At 46.5% G+C, this 13,301-nt stretch overlaps 3 protein-coding genes across 3 annotated transcripts; all 3 read left to right on the top strand.

The window, feature by feature from the left end:
* Positions 1–412: 412 nt before the first annotated feature.
* On the top strand, positions 413–4,241 carry LOC117840275 (nucleobase-ascorbate transporter 2). The gene is made up of 13 exons (XM_034720757.2): positions 413–679; positions 772–869; positions 1,378–1,554; positions 1,742–1,842; positions 2,006–2,081; positions 2,264–2,508; positions 2,603–2,699; positions 2,806–2,892; positions 3,019–3,077; positions 3,178–3,269; positions 3,352–3,429; positions 3,543–3,703; positions 3,805–4,241. Exons 1-13 carry the CDS (start codon positions 583–585, stop codon positions 4,015–4,017), a joined length of 1,581 nt encoding a protein of 526 aa, XP_034576648.2. The 5' UTR covers positions 413–582; the 3' UTR covers positions 4,018–4,241.
* Positions 4,242–4,249: 8 nt separating this feature from the next.
* LOC140221498 (uncharacterized) lies at positions 4,250–6,518 on the top strand. Its single transcript, XM_072291195.1, has 3 exons — positions 4,250–4,257; positions 4,552–4,817; positions 5,500–6,518. Exons 1-3 carry the CDS (start codon positions 4,250–4,252, stop codon positions 6,516–6,518), a joined length of 1,293 nt encoding a protein of 430 aa, XP_072147296.1.
* A 2,248-nt stretch (positions 6,519–8,766) lies between these two features.
* Positions 8,767–10,334, top strand: LOC117839813 (mitochondrial import inner membrane translocase subunit TIM14-3). Its single transcript, XM_034720239.2, has 3 exons — positions 8,767–8,902; positions 9,637–9,815; positions 9,950–10,334. The coding sequence occupies exons 1-3, from the start codon at positions 8,900–8,902 to the stop codon at positions 10,104–10,106; spliced, it is 339 nt and encodes a 112-aa protein (XP_034576130.2). The 5' UTR covers positions 8,767–8,899; the 3' UTR covers positions 10,107–10,334.
* Positions 10,335–13,301: the final 2,967 nt, after the last annotated feature.

Raw genomic sequence — 13,301 nt, 5'->3', positions numbered from 1 at the left:
TGAATTCATCAGCGTGTTGAGGGTTTAGTTTTAGATCAACATTTCTGATTTCGGCCTTTCTGTGCCATTTGTGTTGTCATTGTGGTGGTGTAATGTAAGCTAAAACATGCCTAAACCCGTGTGTGCGCGCCTGGATAGGCCCGCGATGTATAAAAACTTTTTTCTTCTTAATACAAAGATACGCAGCTCTCCTGCGTATTCACGAAAAAAAAGGGTTTAGTTTCTCCTCTCGATAGTTTAGGTTCATTAAGTTCTTAATCATTCATTAAACATGTCTTTGCAATTTTACAGTTTCATGTTTAGGGACATTATGATTGTTTTGCAACCCGTCCGGGTTATTGTGTACATCTGAAAGTTTGCAAAGCTTTTTGTGGGAAAAGAATGGTGCTTTATTTTTCTGAGGAATGAATTATTCATGTGGCATCTGATGACCTAGGACCATATAGATCACTAAAGCTTGTAATTTTACTGCTGTCCTACCTCACTAAGCTGCCCTGTGGAATAAATCCTGAAGCTGTTTTTTTTTTCTTTTCCTGCTTGGTTGATTTGATCATCGTGGGCAAAGCAGAGGAACAGCCTCCCATGGAGATGACTGACATGAAGCTAGAGGAGATAACCCACCCTCCCCTGGACCAGCTGCATCATATGAAGTACTGCGTGGACTCCAACCCGTCCTGGGGTAAGTAGTCAAAGTGCCTAGGCTTGTATGATTCATTCAGCTTACTGTGTTGTGTCTTTATGGTATAAATCTGTGTCTGCTTGATGGCGCAGGTGGGGCTATTTTGCTGGGCTTCCAGCATTTCATCCTTTGTTTGGGGACGGCAGTTATGATCCCCACCATTCTGGTTCCCCTCATGGGAGGAAATGCCGTAAGAATCCTTTCATCGTTCAATTTTGTTGCTGTGAATAGATGATGCGATATCTGATTGTTTTTTTTGTGTCATAATGGTGTTTATATTGAAATAAAATGTTAAAATTCGGTAGTTAGATTTGATTCTAGATTATCGATGGCATTTGTAAGCACAGGAACTTGTCTTTGCAATCGTAATGTCTAGTCTAAATATGTATTAAGGTTACTGGTACTAGTAATGTTATTTTCATTTCATATGTAGTATGCACTTTTACTACATATCTGGCAGTATTTAATGTTATAGATTAATAGCCTTGATGTTTATAGCTAATAGTATATCTCCCGTGCCATCTAGCATCTTTGATGTTCAGAGATATGTCAGCCTTGTGTCATGGTAATGTGTTCACAATAGTGCATCACTTTGTGTGTATCAAGAATTCATCTTTTTGGATAATGATGTATTTATGTACTGTCTCCCAGTGAGTCCATCCTGATTGATACACGTTTGTCTGTTTGTTTGCTTCCAGCATGATAAAGCACAGGTGGTACAGACCATGCTTTTTGTGACTGGCATAAATACAATGCTCCAAACTTTGTTTGGAACTCGCCTGCCCACCATCATCGGTGGGTCATATGCATTCACAATCCCGATCATATCAATAATCAGTGACCCTTCATTGATGCAAATCACTGATGACCATACGGTAAGCATGAAATGATTATTCTTCCTCTAAAGAATTACTCACTCAGGTCAGAAAAAAGCTGTTGTTTCTGACCGGAGAAACAAGCAGCAGCAAGCTAAATTTGCTGTTGGAAACAGCTTTTCCTGACCGGAGGGAATAGTTAGTAGCCATCTCAGTACCACATCTCGCATGTTTTCTCTTATTGCAGAGGTTTAAAATGACCATGAGAGCCATACAGGGGGCCTTGATAATATCCTCTTGCGTTCAGATAATGCTTGGCTACAGCCAATTGTGGGGGATATGCTCAAGGTACAGATGACATCTATTCAATTGATGTATCATGTGATCTAATGTTCAAAACTGAAATTATTGGGTGAAATACTGAAATTGCCAAAAGTAATGGGACATGGTGCAACCTTTGAATTTGCAAAAGGAATCTTAAGATGTTTTTTTTTATGTACACCTGTTGCAGGTTCTTCAGCCCACTTGGGATGGTTCCACTTGTTGCACTGGGGGGGCTTGGACTTTTTGAGAGAGGATTCCCAGTGGTAAAAGCTCTAATTTTTGCTTGTACTGTCAAAATATATGTTTCTTACCGGAGATTTTCAAGAAGTTCATTCAGATCATATGAATTTTGTTACTATGCCAGGACTACAGCATACATGGGCATTCTAATATTGTAACATCAGTTTTCTTCCCTGAAGCTAATTAGTCGATTTGATGTTCTTAGATGGGAACATGCGTGGAGATTGGTCTTCCGATGCTCATACTGTTCGTGGCACTTTCCCAATATCTGAAGCATGTACAAATATGCCATTTTCGGATATTGGAGAGGTTCTCGGTGCTCATCTCCATTGCAGTTGTCTGGGCATATGCCCACATCCTCACTGTGAGCGGGGCACACAAACATGCTTCGTTGCGCACTCAGCTCAACTGCCGAACTGATCATGCCAACCTCATGACAACAGCGCCATGGTATGTACTCTGTAGATTGATGCATTAACAACTGCTTTATTTTCATCTATTTCTTTCACACCTAGGGATTTAACTTGTTTGAACATTTCCTCAGGATTGGTGTTCCATACCCACTGCAGTGGGGTGCGCCGACTTTCAGCGCAGATCACTCATTCGGCATGATGGCTGCTGTCGTGGTGTCTTTGATAGAGGTAACATTCCATTGCTACCATGTGATTTTCTAGCAGCTTACACAATACAGTTAGTTGACATCATGCTGATCTGATTTGTCTGACAATATTTTGATGAGCGTTGCAGTCTACCGGAGCATTTCAGGCGGCTGCCCGGTTGGCAAGTGCGACGCCCCCACCACCATTTGTCTTGAGCAGGGGCATTGGATGGCAGGTTAGTTCCTGCCATATGCTAGGAAGCATTGAAAAAATGTCTTGCTGGTGTTTAATTTCCTTTGTTGAGAAGATTAATATGTATATTTTTTACCCTCTCTCTTCTAACATATGTGAAAAAATTCAGGGAATTGGGCTGCTATTCAACGGGCTATTTGGTACTGTGAGCGGCTCTGCTGTCTCTGTGTAAGTGTGCCTGCTTATTTGTGGCACCAAATTTGCAACCAGATCTTTTTCCCGTGTCATGTTATGCCTAACATTTTGTACATTACTTTGCCCAATACAGGGAGAACGTCGGCCTCATAGGAGCAACAAGGATTGGTAGCAGAAGAGTGATCCAGATCTCCGCTGGTTTCATGATCTTCTTCTCCATCCTAGGTAGAAAATTATCTTCAGTAGAGTAAATAAAATGATACCGTACCAATCTTTCTCTGGTTTTGAACTCATTTCATGATTTCAGGGCGTTTCGGAGCGCTGTTCGCCTCAATTCCATTCGCACTGTTTGCCGCTATATACTGTGTATTGTTTGGCTATGTTGGTACGTACTTTCAGATGTCAAAAGAAAATATCTCCATTCTCCAATTTTTTTGGGAATAAGTAATTTTTTGGAGGGGGAAACTTCTCCAACTTCGTCTTCTGCGGTGCTTTCAGGTGGCGTGGGGCTCTCGTTTATGCAGTTCACCAACATGAACTCGATGCGCAACCTCTTCATCATCGGCACCTCGCTCTTCCTTGGCTTCTCCATCCCGGAGTACTTCTCCCAGTTCACGATGAGCTCTCACCACGGACCGGCACACACTAGAGCTGGATGGGTATGTAGCTCTCACTCACCAGCTCACTGAAACTTATCGCCATCAGCTGAAAAAACTGAAGTCCTGAACTGAACCTGGACCATTTTTGTGGCAATGTGCAGTTCAATGACCTCATCAACACCATCTTCTCCTCGCGCCCGACCGTCGGGTTCATCATCTCGGTGGTCCTGGATAATACGCTGGACGTGGAGAAGAAAGCTGAGGACAGTGGGATGTCTTGGTGGGCGAGGTTCAGGTCGTTCGGCGGGGACAGCCGGACCCTGGAGTTCTACAATCTGCCATTCAACCTCGACCGGTTCTTCCCGCCATCGTAAAGCTGGACGACCGATTCAGCAGTAGGATTTCAGTGCAAATGAAGCCAACCCCTAGAGTGAATCTAGACACCAATATCATTGTAATTAGGGTTTGGCTTCCATTGAGATTAGTGAAGAGTTAGGACTAGAGAGGCAGAACTAGAGCAACTAATGCTGGGCATGAGAAGAAATTGCTTGCCGTCTTACCAGCAAGAAAGCAAGGATTTGTTGGTTGTGCTGGGAGGTTCCTGACATGGCGAGGTTGGAGATGAGCAATGAGAATCAACTATTTTGAGCTCCCTTTCTTTCTCTTGTCTGAATTATGAAGTGTTTGCTTATGAAATCGTTTAAAAAACATTGGTTATTTGAAAAAAAAAACACAATTTGTAATTCCTTTTAAATAGAGATCGTAGGCATTTGGTTGGAATCTCTTCGTACCCGGTAGGCAACATCACATCAGGCTCATCACTCATCAGCAGTAAGAGAGAATCAGAGAAGAAACCCTGAATCACCGGATCGGGAAACATCCGAGACACACCTGCCCATTGCATTCAGATGCCGCCAGACGCGCGCCCGTCGTCACCGGCGCGAGCGACGCAACGACGGAGCCCCTGGACGCAGATCTCACGCTAGAGATCATCGCGCGCTCCGACGCCGCCGTGACCGTTGTCCGCTGCGCCGCGCCATCCTCGACGACCCAGGCTTCCGCCGCCGCCTTGAGCTCCGCGCCGCGACCAGCGGCGGCGGCTTCGACCCGGCCCTCCTCGCGGCAATCTCCTACCGGCTGCGCGAACACATCCACGAGTCACGACACCGGCAGTGTACAGTGGCGTAATCCGAAGGCACCGTGCTGCCGGACACGGTCGCAGACGTGGAGCCCTTCTCTTGCTCCTCCCGTCCGACGGCAACACGCCCCCGTTGTTTCGTCCTCGTCGTCGCTGTTGGCCTCGCCGCGCAGGCCTCGTCCTCTTCCTCGAGCTGCTGGTGGGCTGGTGGCGGAGGTAGGCTACCGCCTTCCACTTCTCAAGTTCGTGAAGGTGGCCGGTCTCCTCTACGTCTCCCCGCCGGCCTCCGGTGCTCGCCGTGCCCCTGCGCCGGCGAGGGTGATCGCTGCAAAACTGTGGGTCCGTTTCAGGGGGTTTTCTGCAAATGTTTGGATCGTGATTAAGGGGATTATATGTAATAGTCGGATCGTGATTAATAGTCGTGATCCAATTTAAATTTAGGAGGTTTTGTGAAAATATTTGGATCGCGATTAATATTCACGGAGTCATGTGTAAATGTTCCGCCCACCCCGCTCCGCCGAGATCGCCATTGTTCGCCCCTCCCGCCGCCGCCGCCGGCGACCCGACCCTATGTGCGACGCGCTCCCCTTCCGCTCCTCCGTCCCTCTCCGTCCAGCTGTCATAGAGTGAAGGGTTGACTGCCTCTGCGTCACCGCACCTAGGCCGCGGTATGGCAACCTCGACTTGTCATCCTCGCCCCCATGCTGAAGCGGAACAGGCCAGGCTTTCGAGTCCGATACGATCTCGCCACGGAGCTCGGACAAACCGGCAGCGTTAACAACGAATCCCGTATACCCGTCCAACGATCGCTACGACACGCGAGGACCGATCGAGAGAGCCGACGATGGAGATCACCCTCGATCTGCTGCTCGACATTGTCGCGCGCTCGCACGACGCCGCCACGATCGTGCGCTGCGCCGCCTCCTCCAGGCACCTCCGCCCGACCCCGTCGTGGCAGCCTCGTACGAGATCGTCGATCACCGCGACAGCAGCTGCGCTGACAACGACGACGTCATCGAGACAACCAGGCGCCTCCGGCTCGACAGCAGCCTCCTGGGGTCGCACTCGTCGTTCAAGTCCGCGCGCTTCGAGCTCCTCGTCCTGTGGCGGTGGCTGATTCCCACGGGCCTATCCTGGCACGAAGCTACTGAGATTGACAGGAGCGACCCGCGCGTCTGCAACACCTTCACCGGCCACGTGACCTCCCTTCCTCCCAGCGGCCTATCCATCGGTCGCGACGTGGAGCCCCAAGGCATCTACCGGTGCGCCTTCCTCACCATCGACGTTGCCGGCGCCAGCTTCGTGCTGCTGGTCATGGACGTGAAGCTGCAGACGCGGACCTTCTGGTCAGAGGACGGCCAGTGGGGGGCCCTCCGCCGGTTCGCCTCGCCGTGCAACATCCTCACGGAGGAGCAGGAGATCATGGGGCTGACGTGTAGGTCCCACGCCGCCGTCGTCGGGGAGACCGTGCACTGGCTCTGCATCGCGACCGAGCTCCGGCTGGTCCCCAGCCGCCACTCCCGGATCCATCCCATCTGCGAGAATCGCCTGGTCATCCTCGCCTTACAGCCCGACGCGGTAGACGCCAAGGTGATCGAGCTGCCGCAGTCCTTCCTCGAAAGCTCTGGGCGCAGGATACCCACCACCACCAGCAGCCCGCCGGATTGGCTCATGCTGGCCGCCACGGCGGCGGGGACGAGGCTGAGCCTGGTCTGCGCCGAGGCCGACGTGATATAGACGTGGACGCTCGACGACGACGGTTCCCATTGGAGCCGGCAGGTGGTCGTCAGCATGCAGGAGATCAAAAAGCACCTGAGAGATCCGGACGCGTACGCGTGGTTCGAGTTCGACGGGTACGGGGAGATGAGCGACATCGTGCTCATTCGGATGGCGGGCGTAGGGCTCGTCCAGCTCAACCTGGGGACGGAGGAGGCCACAGTACTTTGCAGCCAACCTGACCCGGAACGAGTTGTATGGTGGGCGTGCTTGCACGAGACAGATTTGGTCTCTGTGCTTCAAGGCATGAAAGTTTTCTGATACCGTGTTTATGGTTTGTGGCTAGGAGCCTAGGACATCCATGATCATATCCATGGGGTCTCAAAAATGTTGGTTTGTGATTGTAACGAAACAATTAATCATCTCTTCTTTTTTATTGTCAACATGCTAAAATAATTTGGAGGGTTGTAACTATAGCTACTGGGTTAGTCCCATCAAAATCAATACGTCATCTGCTTGGAAATTGGTTAACATGCATGAATAAAAAAGATAGAAATTTGATTTTCGTTGGGGTTGCAGCTCTGATGTGGGCAATTTGGTGTACGCGTAACAATATGGTTTTTGAAAAAAAAATGACTAACCTCTTTTATGTAGGCTATTTTCAAGGGAGCATATTAGCTGCAATATTGGTTCCTACTACAGCGTAAGGAAGCAAGGGAGATCATCTGTTAGCAAGCAAGGTGTTAGAGATCGTCGTCTTGGATATGTTTACCAAGAATGGATGAAGAAACAATAATAGACTTTACTTTTGATTTCTTCTTGTTATTTGCGTACTATTTCACTTATTTATGTGATCAGCTACTGTAAAATTTGGCTATGTGCGATCGCTGAGGCAGAATATTTATCCATTTTCTAAAAAATATCCATGGGTGGTTTTGTCGTTGCTACTTACATGTGACTCGTATAATGTATGTGCAAGATCAATTAGTACTATACGCGTATGCACCTCGTGTACTTTGCATGCGTATATGATCGATCGAGTCCACTGCACATAACGCCAATACGTTACAAGGTCATTGAGCAAACCGAAAACTATAGGCCCTTTAACCTAGAATTTTTTTTCATTTGTAACCAAAAAAAAGATAGCAGTACTGATGGTATGTACTTAATTCTTGAAAAATATTGTCAATACTACAAACTAAAAGAGCAGCAAAATAAAACTAGTATGATTAATCCCCTTTCGATTTTGCCAACAAGGATCGGTTGATCAGATGACCGAACGGGACAGCGAGCGCGAGACACCTTGCTGCGGCATGAACAAAGATGGACGACTGCACACGCAACACATTAATCTCTACGTCTGGCGGCTAGCACTAGCAGGCCTGCCTTGCCGGGCCTCATTGCCTCAAATGCAACTATACCTCCATAGCAGGGGCCCTTGGCCGTCGCCCCTACTGCCCTAGGGTCAGAGCCGGCCTGCACGGGAAACCCTTCCCGACGATCTCCTGCTCGAGATCTCCTCCAAGCCGCTCCGCCGCGCCCTCCTCGGCCCGTGCTTCCGGCACCAGCTCGGCCTCGGCCCCGCCGGCGTCCTCGGCCTCTCCTTCCAGCCCCACTCCGCATTACGGCTACCATGGTCCCCACTCCCCAGCGCTCACATCGTCGTTGCCGCCGTGATCATGCAGTATCTTGAGTTTCATCAGCAACTGTCACGGATATTAGTGTGAGTTTATGAGAAATTGTTCCACGTGAGGAATTATTCCAATAAACATTGTGTGTACAGATAACAGAGATTCCATCATCGCATAAGCAGTAGATTTTTCAAGATTAAAATCACAACTTCAACTTTGAGCTTGACCATGGGCCGGCCCATCCCTTCTTAGACCACACAGTTGTCGTAACTGGGCCTAGCCATCCACCAAAGGACAAAATCAACTGGGCCGTCCCGACGCGCGGAGTCCACTAGCCCGTCCGTCTTCTCCGGAACAATCGGGAGTCCACTGACGCGGGGAAAGAAGCGAAATTCTCCACTTCGAATCGTAGTTGGGCCCGCTCGGGTTCCCTTAATCCCGTCGTCTTCCTCGCCTCCTCCTCTTCTTCCTCCCCAAGAAGAAGACGACCGCGGAACCGACCCCAACTTGCAGCTGGGACCCGCCTCGGCCTCCACTCCTCCCCTTTCTTGCACCGCAAGAACGCGCGCCGCTTTTATCTACCGCCGCATCCGCCCGCCCGTCCGCAGACCAGTCCGTCCACCGCGCGCCGTCACTTTCCTGTTGGCTCCTTGCGACCTGCCTTCCCAGCATCCCGGCGGCGTCTTAACCACCCTTTGGTCGCTTCCTCCGCCGCCTCCGGAGCTGGAACCGGACACCGGCCGACCCGCGGCTCGATCCATCGAGCTCGACATGGTACGACCGCTCTCCTTGCCTGCGCCGTTCTATTAATATTGTTAAGGTTTCGATTTTGCTTGCGTTGTTCGAGTCTACTAGCGCGGCATGTGTATCTACGGCCGGAATCTCGCAACCCGATCCGAAGCACTAGACCGGGGAGTCTTGTCGCCCCTGCTATTCCTGATATTCTGTGCTCTGTCCCCTTCAAGTACGATGGGTGTGCTTCAGTGGTACTACTAGCGGTACAATGGGTGTCTGGTCCTAAGTAATACTAGCTCAGGATAGGCGTGGTAGATTGGGCCTTGTGTGGTTGGATCGAATTAATTGGTTCGGTGACAACAAAAAAGATGGGATCTTACATCTTGCTCTGCTCAAATGTATGTGTTAACCTGGAACCGGAAGAATTCACAGCTTTTTCGCACAGTTGTGCAATTGTATTCAGATTCAGATATTGTTCAAGGTGTCTGAAGGTTCAGATATTGTTCAAGGTGTCTGAAGGTTGAACATTAGTATCAGGGTGCCTCTTGTTTCCCTGACAGACTGAGGCGTTGGGATTGGGAAACAGAGCAGAATTACGGTTTTTGCATTGATGGTTTGATTGCGTACATTCCTAATGCCAATTTATCATTTGCTTTTTTTCTCTCAAGAGTCTCTCAACTCTGCATACCTTTGTTAACCATCAACCCATCATTGAACTCTGAACTTGGTGTTGCCATCTGACCTTTTGCCGTGGCATTATCTGACACCAACAGGCTACTCCCCTGATCGCTGGGTTGTCAGTGGCTGCTGCTGCAATGAGTGGAAGATACATGATTAGAACATGGCAAGCCTTCCGAACCCGGGCAGCAATGCCGCGAGTGCGCCGGTTCTATCCTGGTGGATTTCAGGGGGAAATGAACAGGAGAGAGGCCGCGTTGATCCTTGGCGTAAGGTGATCTTTTTCTTAAATATCTGCGCTTGTCAACTGGATTTGTCTTTAGTTATTTCTGTAGAAAAAAGGGAGAGAGCTACTGCCGTCTACCATAGTTGGCGCTAATTATCTATATCCTTTCCTTGTTGTTTCAGGGAACGTGCTACAATGGACAAGATCAAGGAGGCTCACAAGAGGGTCATGGTAGCTAACCACCCTGATGCTGGTGGCAGCCATTACGTTGCTTCGAAGATAAATGAGGCAAAGGATATACTAATGGGAAAAGGGAAGTCGGGGGCTTCCGTCTTTTAGTTGATACAAATGAATGATCATTTTGTGGTGATCGATATGACTGTAACTTTTTTGAAAGGAATGACAGCAGCACTTTTTCACCTTTTTTTAACACTGCTGTGCTGATTGTACCATAAAAGTAGATCTGAACAAGGTTACCTGTTCAAGAATTGAAGTAACTTTTTGTCTGGATCATAATTATTGTTTGGGCTGATTGAAAAGAGTATCCGTGTTTCCCAGGGGTTCCAATTCTTGCCTATTCTTACATTTTCTTTCTTGAACATCTGTTGTGTTGCTTCCTCTAAGATGATAGTATTATTAGGGTTTTGACCTACTGTTCTGCATACGTGCTGTCATAACGCATAAGTGAGGCAACATCTTGATTAATAGATGAGCGTTAGACTATTCAATTCATGGCATGAGGGAACGTTTCTGAGCAGCTAGCAAGCACTTGAAAATATGTGAATAGAATTTCTCAGAATATGTGCCAACTGCTTTGGAATCTGGATGATCATTCTTCCATACTAGAATGGTGCTTCATTAAAACTCTTCAACAAACCACTGGGGTCGGTCCCTGGAGGAGCAGGTGGTTTCCCAGATAACTGCTGAGCCTCCAATTCAACTTTGAATCATTGACATTGTTATGGTGTCTTTCGGTAGGCATTCGTTGTCGAAGAGCTTGTATTTATTATCTTCAGATAGGTTTACTCTGAAATTTGATGGAATCTTGAAAGACTGCAGCAATCAGTATCCAGCCTTCCAACAACTTTCAAGACTGTCAATGCTTAACAGGTGCCCTTCTTTCATAAACTTTAATTGAATTGTGATTACAGATTAGCTGGTGAATCTTATAACTGTATGCATTTGGGAACAATATTCAAAAGGTTGAATCACATGTATTTGATGGAGCTATTGCCTATTGCTCTTTTTCTTTGTGAAGTCACTGTATATTGTCATCTTTGGTCCAGACCCTTTGCCATTGTCTATAGTTGTTATCACTATAGAGTAGCAGCCATAGTTCATAAAGTTTGCATTAACTCTGTTCACTAACATTGCCATGAATGCATCTGGAAAGATAGCAAGTGACTCATTCAACCCTTTCATTATGATAATGTTAAAATGCAAAGAAGCTTCTGATGTCAAATTGGGTTTGTAGCCCAATAAATTTAGGAAAAAAAAACCTGATTGCACGTGGGTTGATAAACGCTTGCTTCATCCTTTCAATTGGAATTACACAGATCCTGAAGCAATTGCAATGGTTGTCATCAGCTGCATACATCTAAACAAACCGCCCATGCCTGGACCAATTCATGACATTTAGATACTTATGTTGAATTTTGACCTTACATCAGGTCTTACGAAGTAGACCTTCCATTTTGTTAGTCTCAAGACCAATTCGCAGCAATTTGTCAAAAAATAAACTGCCCATCCATATGTGAATTAGACCCAACTCAATTTGTTGTTCGCCGTTTCACAACATCAAAGTTGCCTACCAGCCTCGAAAAACCAGAATGTGGTAGCCTGTCAGGATAATTCTCCTGGAAGTCCAAAATTGACAACACAAGGTCCTATGGTACAAGCATTCAACTCTTGCCAATTCCAGTCAAAGGTAGAACTGTTTTAGGGTCAGATGCAATTGCAACTCCTAAATACTAGCAACCATGTGGCCCTGGACCAGCAGAAAAAAGGCCAACAGAGTGGCCCTACTTTTTGAACTGCATTTCTTCCAGCCACTGTACTTGGGATGGCTGCGTAGCCTTGCGAGAAATAAGGACACACAAGATTCATGCACAATGCAGTACCAATCATATTCAGAACTGAGCTAAAGCAGACCTGAAAATAGTCAATAGAGTAATGTGATATTTACTTGGCTATGTTGTTGCAAGAACTGCAGGTTGAAAGGTTCAGTCCAACTTGAGAGGAATAATCCTGCTCTGAATTATGAATGGATGCTTCTTCCTCTGTACTATGAATGTGATGGTTCGATAAACTGTGGCTGCTTAAGACTTTCATATCAAACTGTGGCAGATATATTTTCCTGTACATCATTACTTATGCCGTTGCTGTTGTCCTTGTAGCATTTGTTTCTTCTGACCTAACATTGAGATTCTGCAATGGGACTAGAGCCAAGCATGACAATGAAATGAACGTTTTGAACCATTACAAGACCAGTCAGCACTCTGCAGCACCTGTCAATGTTCATCAGGACAATTAGCTATGTCTTCTGTTGCGAAGCATCCAATACGCGAAGTCAAGAATGCTGTTGCACAGACTGCCATCTCCCAGGAATTATATACAGGTACAAAAAGTCGACATTTGTTGGTGTCTGTGTTTATAATTTTGGGAATGCTTTTGAGCTTGTTTGTTATACGTTTGTTGGACAGAAAGGTTTTAAAGGTCAATACACTACTGTAGTGATAAGACTGGCTAAAGTGAAGAACAATTCAACTACTGCTGCGTACCTTTGGTTCAGAGCTGAAACAATATGCTGATCTTCTGGAAGAGAAGGCTGCATGGAATTCCACAAGTAGTAGAATATTTGCAATGTCTAACTACAAAAGATAAAAAGGCTCAAAAAAATAAAAATAAAAATCAATGGATATATTTGCTTGGTGACTCTACTATCTGGTTGGAGTTTATTTGAATAGTAATAGGCCAGGATTCTTTTCCTACAACCAAATCTTGAACTTAACTATTTGTCATATTGCGATGGCAAATCTTCTCCCTAAATCATTGGAACATAAGTTTCAAAGTTTACCAAAGACTTGAAGGCACAATGGTGGATAATAGTCAACATGGTAAAAAAATTCTTTAAACATTTGGATCACTTGAGGAATTGTTCGAGTTAAGTTTGTGATTCACCCATGAAAACTCCAAAAATTCCACATAGTCCAAAGTACCTACTACTTGGTAAAAGGAAATTCCACATAGTCCTTTTTTCCCACTTGGAGTCCATCTCTAATACGTTTGTTGGGTATAATTGTATCCCTTTCAGAAAAGAAAAGGGTATAACTGTAGACCCAGTTGGATAGACAACTGAAGAATATGGTGCATTTAAGCTAACTTAAGTACTAAGGATACATTTGGCAGTCTGGTGGGCGGAGTTGCAACATGCTAACAAGAATACAACATTGACAAAATTTCAGGTATCCATCATTTTCTTTAAACATGGCTAAGAAATATCACATTTTTTGCTAACGTTAGAAAAATCACAAG

This window comes from Setaria viridis, chromosome 9, assembly GCF_005286985.2.
Source record: "Setaria viridis chromosome 9, Setaria_viridis_v4.0, whole genome shotgun sequence".
In the NCBI taxonomy this organism is placed as follows: Eukaryota; Viridiplantae; Streptophyta; class Magnoliopsida; order Poales; family Poaceae; genus Setaria; species Setaria viridis.
Note: the sequence above shows the minus strand (reverse complement) of the source record. Positions and strands in the feature narration are given on the sequence as shown.

Coding starts and splice junctions, on each gene's coding strand:
- LOC117840275 (XM_034720757.2), top strand. CDS start 583: ATGGAGATGACTGACATGAAGCTAGAGGAGATAACCCACCCTCCCCTG. Junction 2,700..2,805: donor TCGTGGTGTCTTTGATAGAG/GTAACATTCCAT, acceptor TGAGCGTTGCAG/TCTACCGGAGCATTTCAGGC. Junction 3,078..3,177: donor AGCGGCTCTGCTGTCTCTGT/GTAAGTGTGCCT, acceptor TGCCCAATACAG/GGAGAACGTCGGCCTCATAG.
- LOC117839813 (XM_034720239.2), top strand. Junction 9,816..9,949: donor GCGTTGATCCTTGGCGTAAG/GTGATCTTTTTC, acceptor TTGTTGTTTCAG/GGAACGTGCTACAATGGACA.
- LOC140221498 (XM_072291195.1), top strand. Junction 4,818..5,499: donor CGAGTCACGACACCGGCAGT/GTACAGTGGCGT, acceptor GAAGCGGAACAG/GCCAGGCTTTCGAGTCCGAT.